The 12,983-nt window shown below is 33.2% G+C and overlaps 1 protein-coding gene and 1 pseudogene across 4 annotated transcripts; both read right to left on the bottom strand.

Annotated features, from left to right (window-relative positions):
* Positions 1-693: 693 nt before the first annotated feature.
* LOC105779701 (E3 ubiquitin-protein ligase At3g02290) lies at positions 694-3,841 on the bottom strand. 4 transcript variants are annotated; one of them, XM_052629309.1, is made up of 7 exons: positions 3,493-3,841; positions 2,820-2,902; positions 2,686-2,712; positions 2,479-2,604; positions 1,634-2,069; positions 1,349-1,458; positions 694-1,103 (listed from the first exon to the last, which is right to left on the bottom strand). In XM_052629309.1, the coding sequence occupies exons 4-7, from the start codon at positions 2,596-2,598 to the stop codon at positions 1,077-1,079; spliced, it is 693 nt and encodes a 230-aa protein (XP_052485269.1). In that variant the 5' UTR covers positions 2,599-2,604; positions 2,686-2,712; positions 2,820-2,902; positions 3,493-3,841; the 3' UTR covers positions 694-1,076. The 4 variants fall into 4 exon arrangements, with proteins under 4 accessions (XP_052485269.1, XP_052485267.1, XP_052485266.1 ...); XM_052629307.1 differs by lacking the exon at positions 2,686-2,712 and having other exon boundaries at positions 2,479-2,621; XM_052629306.1 differs by having other exon boundaries at positions 2,479-2,712; positions 3,493-3,840.
* Positions 3,842-4,917: 1,076 nt separating this feature from the next.
* Positions 4,918-12,143, bottom strand: LOC105780376 (indole-3-acetic acid-amido synthetase GH3.17-like; annotated as a pseudogene).
* Positions 12,144-12,983: the final 840 nt, after the last annotated feature.

Below are 12,983 nucleotides of genomic sequence, written 5' to 3'. Positions count from 1 at the left end.
AAATAAACCATAATTTTATTTATTTATTTATCAAGATAGAACCATATTCATGAATGATATATTAAATAATACACGCAAATTGGGAGGCGGCAGCATCATACCTTAAACCTACCAAGGTTGGGTTGGGTGGTTGCCATTGCCACATGCTCCCTGCGTGCGTTCAAATCAACAGACAAGTTGGTCCGCTCTTTGTCCAACCTAATTAGGTAGAAGTCCAGAGTCGTTCTATATGTGAAGAGAGATGGAGCACCGAAAGGTCTCATCTCATAAACCCCATTTCCTATTACTATGTACCAGCTGTAATGAAATTAAAGTCTTACAGTGTTCAAGATAATCTTGTAGAAATGAGAATCTCTGCTCCTAGCAGTTGCCACGACATTATTACAAGTTGGTCAACCACCACCATTATTGTACTTGGGTTGCTAAATGAATGAATGGTAGGTACATAATCAACTTCCCTCAAATTCAAGCTCAAAGTCCTCCGGATTTATTTAAATATGAATCTTGGATTATCCTAATCTACTATCCAACTTATTACATAAATCTGTATAAAACACAAAACCCTCGGATTAGTAGACAAAAACTCATGCACCACATACATCTAATTTTATCCATTCATTTATATGCACAAAATCAACCATGTCCGTTGGCTCAGATTCCAAATCAACATCATGTGAAACTTGAACATAATGATTTTCATCATCAGAACAAGAAGAGGTTTAAATTCTTTTATTCTATCCCGAGACTACTGCTCGTACTTTTGTAACGTTAGCATATTTAGCGTAGTAGGTAACAAAGTCCAGCTCATATTTATTGTTACACATCATCAAGTTGATTCCACGTATTATAACTTTCACACAAATTATTATATTAGCTTTTTACATCGAAGGTAACGTCATGATCATTCGAGTCCGAGTAGGAAGAAATTACCAGGTAGCACTACTAGTGATGGATAAAGACAAACTCTTCTATACAGGATGTGCCTCTTCAATAAAGATCAGAGAGCTTATACATATTAATACCTGCCGCTCTATATGTATTTGCTCCATTGCATTGAATCAAGATGCAACCAGACCTTAGGGGCTTTCACAAAATTCCATCTCCTGCAACGACACTTAAAATCAGATGTACCCCAAAGGTTCTGGAACAGAAATGACACTGTATGTTTAACTAAGTTGCTTGCTTTCGATTTTCTAAAGATAACAGAAAAAACCAATCGACAATCTTGGTAGTTATTATCATTCAAAATATTATGGAATTTACCCAAGTACCCCATTGGACTAAACCATACAACAGAGACTGCACCTATCTGCATTTTAGATGGAGTAATTTGGCCTACTATACATACCTTGCCACATATTGGACAACTTTCACTCCTTTCCAACCATTCGTAAATACAACCAAGATGAAAATGGTGTGAGCAGCGAGCTGTGATTTTAGGATTTTCCGGTGTATATTCTGCAAGAAAATAAGCACTCATATGAATATAAGCACAACTTAAAAATGCTAAAAGAAGTTCCTTTTTCAATCAAATCATCACCACATGCCTATCTTGAAAAATAACAAGCATATCATTAAAATTTAAAACTACAAAACAGATTTCTTCTTTAAAGACATATAGATGCAAAATTACCATCAAGACAAGTAGGGCAGACATCTTCTTCCTCTGCTGAAGGCTGTATATAGTTAGGTCCTTGTGCAACTTTTGGTGCCAAACTCCTCTCTGATAACTCAAGATGGACAATCTTAGAGTCGTCTTCCAACTCGACTCCATTCCATTTCCTCCCAATACCCAATGATTCTCCATCAGAACTGCTTATATTTCTTCTTAGTGGTTGAGTTTCTTCTTGAAAATGAGTCACAGACTTATCACGCCTAGAGACCAAGCCATCACGCTGCAAACGAGAGTACCTTTGCTCAGCATCGTAAGGGACCGGTCTGGACATTGTAACATGAGTTTCAATGGCTGAATTATCTGATATTGCAGTAACAGTTGTTGTTGATGACAGAGAAGCTCCTTGGATCTGGGATGCAGGTCGCCCATCCAATCTGTGAAACAGAGCACCATACTGCAGATCAAAGAAGAAATGGAAAATTACGAAAGTGTTTCATTAAACTAAACCTAGGTATAAAATGGGTTATATGACATTGTGAAAGCAACTCAACTAATGTACCTACCTTTCAAGAGAAACACAGTATGCAGACAATCTTTATAAGGCTAATTTAAGTACTTAACATATAAAGAACTTCTGAATTTCAGAGATTCTCTCAAGGATAGTATTAATAAGCTTTATAGACTTCATTCTTAAGAAAAGGTTAATTTCATGCAAATTGAGGCTCAAAGAAATTAACAAAATGACATCAATCTGCTTTATAACATACCTTCAGTATTAACAAATTTAATGGCATGTATTAGCAGCAAAAAAATGAAAATAGGTTGCTTTTGTGCTGATAACCACAAGATAAGAAGAGACATACCCCAGTGAATAGCTGATAGAAGAAGAACCTTAGGCAGATGCAGTGCCTATATATTGAATTGCTAGGATAAGCATATTCTTCACAGTCATCACCACATGAGCAGCAGCAAAAAGTACCCATTTCTGCCTAGAATGTATATATTTCTGATTACACAATTCCGAAAAAGCTTTCAGAGTTTGCAGAAAAGGTCATAAAAGAATTGTTCACCTTCCTTCCAAATATACAAGACAATTCCTATGGGATTAGGGGGCAAAAAGGGAAAAAAAATTATAACATGAGTCAGGGAAACAACTTTTTGCAATGAACAACAGATTAAGCCTGCTCAAGGGAGAAATAAGAACCTCGCTAAACCTTTCGTCACAAAAGATGCTCAGTTCATCAGTTTTCTGACTGTCTCAATTTCAACTCTTCGGACAAAAGTAATCTGATATATAGACAACAAGAAAAAAGATTAGGATAATGCTAAACAGCAAGAGAACAACAAGACACCTCCTTCATTAGGAGCTTGATGGATGATCTACAATTTGGGTTTTTCATGATAAACAGAATCCTAAAACTACTCCATTTAGTTTTACCATAACCATAAAGTTCCTTTCCAACAATGAGTTAACTTACAATATTGTAAATTAATTCACAAGTTAAAAAAAACACATTGAACATTCTTTGTCCTTCAGAATGGTGATAAATAAAACAACTCAAATAATCAGCACTGACCGTTCTTCATTACAGACATAAAATCCCACAACGAAATTACAATCTCCTACACTAAAAAAAGCACTTTCAAGAAATTTGTTAAGTTCAGAGACAATAACCATACTTATAAACAAGAGAAACAGGCAATCAGCTATCTTATTTTAGACTCTAATAAGTTGCAAAGTAAAGCTATTTCAGCGCAAAGACAGAAACTTTAACAAAAAACCAAAAAAAAAGAAAAAAAAGAACATCAAACTGTTTCTCATCGAATTAAAAAAAAAAAACATAAAACAAAAATTAAAGTAATGAAACAATACTTACCCATCATCGACTATAAGACCACCGTTTTCACGACCGCAAGTTTTATTAGAAAAAAAAAAGAATCAGGGAAGTTAGGGTTCCTGTAAGAAGAAACAAAGAAAGAGAAAAAGGGAGAGATAGATAAGAGGGGAAGTTCCTACTTCTATATTGAAGCAGACGAAAATAGATCCGAAGAGTAAGACAATCTAAGGAGCGGCCTGGGCGGAAGACAAAGATTAAATTTTTAATCTTATTTCCAGATAATTTAGGGGGAAAAAATAGGCAAAAACCGCGTGGACGGAAAAGAGGTGCTTTGATTGCAGTAGGTAACTAGAAAGAAACGGATTTGGTGAAGGGGTAGAGAATGGAGTGGACCAGCTTATCATTAGGATAATAATGTTGAATTTGTTAATTGCCGACAGCTTCATGTTGATTGGGTAAAATATTTTAAAGCTTTGAGAAATAAAAATTTGAGTGGAATGTCTTCTAAAATTGGTGTAATTTGGCATTATGACCTACAATACCACTAGCCAGTTGGATGTAGGGATCATCAATAAATAAGATTCTTAGAACATCGATTCATCAATTATTTTAACTTTTGCATTAAACTTATTAGTATTTACTTTAGAAGTTGAACTGAAAATTTGATAATATGTTTGTTAGAAGATTACAACTTTGACTACTTGGCGTCAACATGGGAGTCATTTATGAAAGGGTTGTTTTAAGGGAGAGCAGCTAACGACTCAATTTTATCGATGTGAAATGGTGTACTTTTGAAGCCCCAATTATCCTTGGATTGAGTTTATATAATGGATTCATTCTCACCATAGAAGCTGTGATTTCTACTTTTTATTATTTTGGTTATTTTATTCAATTTCTCTGTGAATTAAGGGTGAGTAAAATTCGATTCGATTTGAAAAAATCGAAAAAAATTTAAATTTCAGCTTGATTGAATCATTCGATTCAACTCGAATAACTAGATTCGGGTTTCGAGTTCGAGTCGAGTTGAATTTCACAATTCAAATAAGAACCATTCAAATAACAGATTGGTGTAAATATCATTTTGGTCCTTTCAACTTTGAAAATAAGTAAATTGGTCACTCTCTTAACAAAAAAATTCAAAATATTTATAAAAAAATTCAAAATTTATATTTTTAAAAAATATATAAAAATTCTAAAAAATATATAAAAAAAGGTTAAAATTTTACATAAGTTCTAAAATCATAATTTTGGGACCTAATTAATGATTCAAATTTATCATACTCAAGTCTCTTTTTTTTGACTCGATTTGAAATTTCAACGCACTCGAACACATGTCCTTCTATACTAACGATAATGCCAATATCAATCAAGTTAATACTCAATCGGCTTAATTTATTAGGATTAGAAGCAAACCATTATTGAGATTGGGAGTCCTACCCACAACAGCGAAACAAAGCTCTAGGTTCAGTCACCAAATGAATTTATTTTCCTTGCATGCATCACACTCTTGTTTAGTTTCCATTTCAATGTCTTATAACCAGGAAGTTGTTGGCTAAAATACCTTCCCACCACCCTTGAATTCAATTTCTTCAAAGCTTCCTCAAGTTTGATGCATCGAGGTGTTTTGTATTGGCTAACAGAAGACCCTTTCGATACACTGAAGTCCATCAATGCATCAAATGTTCCATGCTTTACCATCCTTATCTCCAGGGGCCCTATCAAATTGCCCATCCTGCTAGCTCTATACACAAAATTCAATGACTGTTCCACAATGTAGCAGCTTTCTTCTATTATACTAGGACTCAGCTCTGGTGATTTACTACTTCCTTCCATCTTAAGCTCCCAAAATAATATACAGTGCCCTGGGATTAAGGATATGTCAACAGCACTAGTGTAGTCGACCAACTGTAATTGGAACTGTCCAACGAAGAGCTTTGCCTGTAGTATCCCTTCTGCCAATTCATCTTCAGCGGTTTTCTCTGAATCAATGCTTAGAAATGCATCTTTCCGTCTTACAAATTGGAACTGAGGGGCATTGTTATGATAACCAGTTACCTTGAGTATGTCCCCCACTTTGTATCTATATAATCCTATTATTGATTTACATAAGAAAACATTATGATGCTTGGTTAATCACAATGAATTCTTTCTCTGTAGAACAAATTAAGGGTATATTGAAAGAGAAGAACGAAAAAACAATACCTATAAAAGTTGTGACAACAAGCTCATAACACTGGCCAAGCTTCACATTCACGAGGTCAACAACTTCAATTACTTCCTTCTTGCTCCTCTCTTCTTCATTGTTTTCATGTACAGGGAGAAACTCAAAGTAAGCCATATTGGGAACAAGGGTGTAACATGTATCACATGGCTTGCTTAAAGGTTTAAGATTGATCCCCAAGAGGCCTTCAGAGGAAGCATAATACTTTGAAACCAGAGGGAGACCTCCGCAGTAGAACTCAAGCATTGGAATATATTGAGCCATCGAGCCTGTACCAATAGCATCGATGCATTTTGTCCCTGGCCAAAGTTTTTTAATTATTCCTTCCCATGATTTTGCGTTGCATATATCTTCTATCAAATCAGCCAGCTCTGGATTTGGTTTGTTGAGGATCATCGACAAAGAGTTTATGCAGCCAGTATCAGAAATCCAGGCACTAAGTTGACCTCTTCTTATGTTAGAGCATAACTCTTTCCAGTAATCTTCAAAGAACCTGATAGCTTGGACGAGTGTAGATCCGAAAACCGAACCAACGCATACAACCTCGTTCCTTTGTAGTAGAGCGCAAAGCATTTGGCAATACATGCTTTGTTTGCTGTCTGAGCACAAAATTGTTGCAATGCGACTAGTATGAAGACTGGATTCATGCTTTTCGAAATTTTTGCTAATCAGATAGCTTGTGAGGATAGATCTCATTGGCAAACCAGATGGGGCCTTAATCTCGGGTCTTACAAATAATAGCTGCATCCTTTTCCCTTGGTCTAATCCATCCACAAATCGTACTTTTAAATAACCAACTGCTTTAATCTATTACCATATCCGCAGTATGTATTGCCAAGACAAAATTGGAGATACCTACTTGTTTATGACAGACGAAATAAGGCATTTACCGTATGTTCTTCGGTCCAGTTCACTATATGTTAAAGGCATCAGCTTTGGCTGTCCCGCAGAGGTGCCAGAGCTGGATCAAAGATAAGGCAGTTAACTTACTTCATTTAAATAACACCAACAACCAAAAGGAAACAGAGTTCATACCTTCTAGTAAGTGCAGTGACAGTTTCAGCTAAAATGATATTTGATGGCTCTTCATTGGCAATTCGCTCTATGTAAGGTTTTATATCTTCATAATCTGTTAGAATATTTTCAAATATTTATAGTGTTCTAATAAATGAATGTGTGCAATTAATCAAAAGTTATGTTATTTAATTTTTTGAAAAAGAATTATAACTATTTAAATAATATTATTTAAATAGTTATAATATTAAATAAATAATTATGTGTTTATTTTTAAAGACATTATTATTCAAAAAGACACCTATTGAAAGATGTCTCTATGAATAGACATGAAAATTCCTACAAATAGGAATGAGATTTCATTTGGAAAATGCACCAACAAATTCTAATATTCTTTCTTTCCTTTCTTCCTTCATTTTCTAATATTATTAGATTATTCTATAAAGTATTACTGCAGAAATCATTTGTAGAAATTAATTTTCTTGTTGTACATTACTAAGTGCGTAGTGGACTATTCTCGTCAGTGCAAAACGCAAATAGTCATTGACTTCATTGTATCCTCGAGGTTAATTTGCTTGGAACTCATTTGCACACCGAAGATAGGTGGGGGCGAATATAACCTTAATGATAGTGGCTTGATATACGCCTTAGAGCCTTGTCTTATTTCTTCTTTTTCTGTTCGAGTTCCGTTCATGTGTTCAAGATTTTCCTCACTGGAGATTTGGACTAACAATTTTAAGGTTATAATTCATGATGACTACCACAACACATGAAAGTGGAACACTAAGGGAGTTGGCTTCTAACTTTGTCAAACTTGATCGGTTTGATGATGCCAATTTTCGACGATGGCAGAAAAAGATTCACTTCTTATTATTAACTTTGAAGATTGCTTATGTTTTGGATACTCCAAGACTTGAAGAGAATGATAACGAATCTGTTGTTGCAACCCGAGAAAGACAAAAATGGGACAATGCTGATTACATGTGTATGGGCCACATATTGAATGGTTTATCTGATGGTTTGTTCAACACCTACCAAAACCAGGTCACCACTAAAGAATTATGGAATAAATTGGAGACAAGATACATGACCGAAGATGTTACAAGTAAGAAATTTCTTATTAGTTGTTTCAATAATTATCAAATGGTTGATGGTCGTTCTGTTATGGAACAATTCCGTGATATTGAAAAGATGTTGAATCAATTCAAGCAATATGATATGAAAATGGATGAATTGATTGTTTTATCCTCTATAATTGACAAACTTCCTCTATCTTGGAAAGACTTTAAAAGAAGACTAAAACATAAGAAAGATGAAATATCTATTGAGGCTTTGGCAAATCATCTTCGTATTGAAGAAGAATATCGAAAGCAAGATCAGAACCTAAATTTTGAAAATGCCAAAGTGCATGTTACGGAAGAAGTACAGACTACTAAACCATTTAAGAGAAAGTTCAAACAAACTGACAGAGCACCTAAGTTCAAAAAGAAACAAAAGGGCTCATGCTATCATTGTGGTAAGTCGGGACATTTCAAAAATGAATGTCGATTTTTAAAGAAGAAATCATATTCTAAGGCTGATAATAATGAAAAGTTCGTTGCAATGATATTTGAAATTAATATGGCACAAGATGATAATATATGGTGGATTGATACCAGAGCAACCAAACATGTATGCAAATACAAAAGCATGTTTACAAAGTTCACACAATGTGAAAATGACAATGTCTTGTACATGAGAAATTCTTCCACTGTAGCAATCAAAGGCAAAGGGTCTGTTGAACTACAATTCACTTCTAGACCTTAAATGATGTATATTATGTACCAGAAGTTAGGAAGAATTTAATGTCTGGAAGTCTGTTGAATAAGTTTGGTTTCAAACTTGTTTTTGAGGCAAATAAGTTTTTTTGTCTAAAGGAGGAATTTTTGTAGGGAAAGGGTATATGTATGAGAGTATGTTCAAACTCAATATTATTAATAAGAATAAAAATACTAGTTCCGCTTATATGGTTGAATCTTGTTGTTTATGACATTATAGATTAGGCCATTTGAATTATAGAAAATTGAATGACATGTATAAGTTAGATTTAATTCCTATTTTAATAATTATATTGAAAATGCAATACATGTATGTTGACTAAAATTACAAGAAACCCTTTCCCTAAGGTTAAAAGGAAAAAAATTGTTTGATTTGATACATAGTGATTTATGTGACATGCATAATACTTCTACATTAGGTGGAAAGAAATATTTTGTTACATTTATTGATGATTGTTCTAGATATTGTTATGTATATTTATTGCATTCAAAAGATGAAGCGCTTGATAAATTTAAAGTTTATAAATCTGAAGTTGAACTTCAGTGTGAATAATTTATCAAGTGCTTAAGATCGGATAGAGGTGGAGAATACTATAATCCAAGTTATTTTGAATCCACTGGAATTGTCCATCAAGTTTTAGCTCCTTACACACCACAACAAAATGGTGTAGCTAAAAGGAAAAATAGAGTCTTGACTGAAATGGTAAATTCAATGTTATCATATTCAAGTCTTGGACAAGGTTTTTGGGGAGAAGTTGTTCTAACAACTTGTCATATATTGAATAGAGTTCCTAATAAGGAAACTAAAATAACCCTCTATGAACAATGGAAGAAAAGGAAACCAAACCTTAATTATTTGAAGGTTGGGGTTGTAGAGCTATTGTCAAAGTTCCAACACCTAAACGTAAAAAGTTAGGTGAAGAGGAATTGAATGCATATTTATAGGATATGCACATAATAGCAAGGCATATAGATTCATGGTAATTGTACCAAATGATTCAATTTCAATTAATATTGTTATTGAATCAAGAGATGCTAATTTAATTCTATATCAAGACAATTACAGCCACAACAATTTATTCATTCTTCAAATGAGAATGAGATTCCATTGGAACAAATTGATAATAATGATGAATCTTATCAAGAATTAAGAAGAAGTAAGAGGATTAAAAGGTCAAAGATTTTGAACCAGATTTCATTATGTTTCTTGTAGAAGGAAAATGTCAAAGTATATACAATAAGATATCTTATTGTTGTAATACGGAATATGATCCTATTACATTTGAAGAGACAATGAAATCTCAAGACTCTGCTTTTTGGAAAGAAGCAATAAATGATGAGATGAATTCAATAATGGGAAATCAAACTTGGATCTTAGTTGATCTTCCACCATGTTCCAAACCAATAGGTTGTAAATGGATCTTCAAAAAGTAAATGAAGGTAGATGGAACCATTGATAAATTTAAAGCAAGGTTAGTAGCCAAAGGTTTTACACAAAAACAAGTATTAATTACTTTGATACCTATGCTCTAGTAGCAAGAATTGCTACAATTAGACTCTTAATATCACTTACATCTATATATAAGTTGGTTGTTCACCAAATGGATGTTAAAACTGTATTTTTAAATGGTGAATTGGAAGAGGAAGTGTACATAATGATTTGTTGTTCCAGGACAAGAGCATAAGGTATGTAAGCTTGTTAAATCTTTATATGGGCTTAAACAAGCACCAAAACAATGACACTAAAAGTTTGAAAAGGTTGTTTTAGCTAATGGCTATAAAATAAATGAATCTGATAAGTGCATATATAGCAAATTTAAAAATGGAAAAGGTGTCATAATTTGCTTATATGTAGATGACATGCTCATTTTTGGCACGGATTTGGAACAAATAGAAAACACAAAGAAATTCTTGTCAAACAAATTTGCTATGAAGGATATGGGTGTAGCAGATGTTATTCTTGGGATTAAAATAACCCAAGATGAAAGAACTATAACTTTATCACAATCACATTACATTGAACATGTTCTTAAAAAGTTTGATCTTTTCAACTGTATACCAGCATCCACACCCATGGATCCTCAAATAAAATTAGTATCTAATGCTGGTAGGAAAATTGATCAATTGAAATATGCAAGTCTAATTCGTTGTCTTATGTACATAATGACTTGTACATGACCAGATATTACATATGCTGTTGGAAAATTGAGTAGGTACACAAGTAATCCAAGTAGTTTGCATTGAAAATATTTGAATAGAGTACTTAGGTACTTAAAGAAAACTATTAACTATGGATTGTGTTATAATGGATATCCTTCAGTTTTAGAAGGGTATTTGGATGCTAGTTGGATTACAAGTTTGGAAGATCATGCATCTACTAGTTGATGGATCTTCATTCTTGGTGGAAGAGCCATTTCTTGGGGTTCCAAGAAACAAACATATATTACTAATTCCACCATGGCAGTAGAATTTATTGCATTAGTCACTGCATCTAAAGAAGCAAAATAGTTAAGAAATTTTCTTTATGATGTACCTTTATGACCCAAACCAATTTCACCTATTTCTATCCGTTGTGATAGTGAGGCTACTCTAGCAAAGGCATGTAGCCAAGTATATAATGGAAAGTCTAGACACATTGGTTTAAGACATAGTTATGTCCGACAATTAATCTCAGATGGAGTGATCATTATTAATTATGTGAGGTCAAGTGAAAATTTGGCGGATCCTTCATTTTCTAATATTATTAGATTATTCTAAAAAGTATTACTACAGAAATCCTTTGTAGAAATTGAGTTTCTTGTTATACATTATTCAGTGCGTAGTGGACTATTCTCGTCAGTGAAAAACGTAAATTGTCATTGGCTTCATTGTATTCTCGAGGTTAATTTGCTTGAAACTCATTTGCACACCGAAAATAGGTGGAGGCGAATATAACCTTAAAGATAGTGGCTTGATACACTCCTTGGAGCCCTGTCCTATTTCTTCTTTTTCTGTTCGAGTTCCGTTTGTGTGTTCGAGATTTTTGTCACCAGAGATTTGGACTAACATAATCCACAACTAGTACTTTGGTTTTGAAATGTTCCTTATCAGAATGCCCATTGAGGAACTGGTTAAGATATTCAGTGTGTAATTTTTGAGTCAGAATCTTTTCCAACACCTGTTATTGTGTTTGATAAGCATTTATGGTCATATCCTCTAAGATCTTCCACCCAGATTCAATACTAATTGTTGGTCCATCAGATCTTCCGGTTGCTTCACAATATAATAAGCTGACTGTAAACCCAGTAACAGAGGCATGCAATTGCTAATAAGAGTAACAAAAAACAGAGCATACAATCAACCAGAAAGAAAGAAACCCAAAGAAGAAAAATCTTCCAAACTTGGAAAATTGATGACTACAAACACAAATAAATAAATAAATAAATCAACCATATCACATCCCGGTTCTACACATGCTAAACGTCTTTGTAACAGCAATCTCTGTCGTTTTAGAAACTAACCTATCCAGAAAACACAAGCCAAAGTGACAAAAGATTAGACAGGAAAAGAAAAGTAAACTAAAGAAACTCTTAAACCGCAAGAAAATAAAAAGATGAACTTCCAGAAACATAATAATCAAATTCAAGAACTTGATCCATGTCGTGATAGATTTTTGCTTTTCTTAATTTCTTTTTTTGAGATAGAGTAAACGAAGCTCTAGAAATTGTGAGATATAAACTTAAACTGCTTTTGCTTTTAGGTTTAAAAACATTTTTCAAAAGCATTTCTAACTCTAAAAATTATTTGTTTAGCATTGTTTCTTGCTCTTTGAAAAGTAAGGCTAAAGAAAGCCTTACTCTACTGACAAAGAAGATAATGCATTTGATCTAGAGCTCATCTCTTTACTTGAATTAATAAAGGTTCAGGATATTTTACAGAGCAAAATCCTTTTTGCTAATGCATTTTATGCTTTTAATTATTATTTTATGTAAAATTATAATTATAATTATCTCCAACTTTAAAATAGGATAATATTATCTCATTATCTAAGAAAATTTGACCCAAAGTTCAACTAAATCAAAATTATAATCCGGTTTAAGTAGTGACCAACAAAAGGATTTTTTGTTTGTGTCTTTTCTATTAACCCGATTGCTATAATCGTTTAAGGAAATTTTATTCTTCTTAATTTTATTAGGTTTTTATATTTTAGATTTATTTGCCTCAATTTTTTTCTCATAGGTGGAATTTACACATAAATTAAACATAATTAATTTAGTTTATTATTCATACATGGCGCCATATCATATATTTAACGATAAGTTAAAATTTTTCATCCATTTTGACTAAAATGACAATCACGATAATTTGAAGGGTTAAAAATGGCTAGAAAAAAATTGAAGAGCTAAAATAATTTTTTTTGTAAAGTTGAAGGTCTAAATAAGTTCATCATGCTATATTGATGCTTAAAAAGTCGTCGGTATATCTATACTCGCATTATT

The sequence above is a fragment of the Gossypium raimondii genome, chromosome 4, assembly GCF_025698545.1.
Source record: "Gossypium raimondii isolate GPD5lz chromosome 4, ASM2569854v1, whole genome shotgun sequence".
Lineage (NCBI taxonomy): Eukaryota > Viridiplantae > Streptophyta > Magnoliopsida > Malvales > Malvaceae > Gossypium > Gossypium raimondii.
Note: the sequence above shows the minus strand (reverse complement) of the source record. Positions and strands in the feature narration are given on the sequence as shown.

Bases quoted from the DNA above. Each gene is read 5' to 3' on its own strand.
- LOC105779701 (XM_052629309.1), bottom strand. From the start codon at position 2,598: ATGGGTACTTTTTGCTGCTGCTCATGTGGTGATGACTGTGAAGAATAT. The intron at 2,070-2,478 runs GTATGTCTCTTC...TTTGATCTGCAG, and splicing joins TCTATCAGCTATTCACTGGG to TATGGTGCTCTGTTTCACAG. The intron at 1,104-1,348 runs GTATGTATAGTA...GTGTCGTTGCAG, and splicing joins GTTGTCCAATATGTGGCAAG to GAGATGGAATTTTGTGAAAG.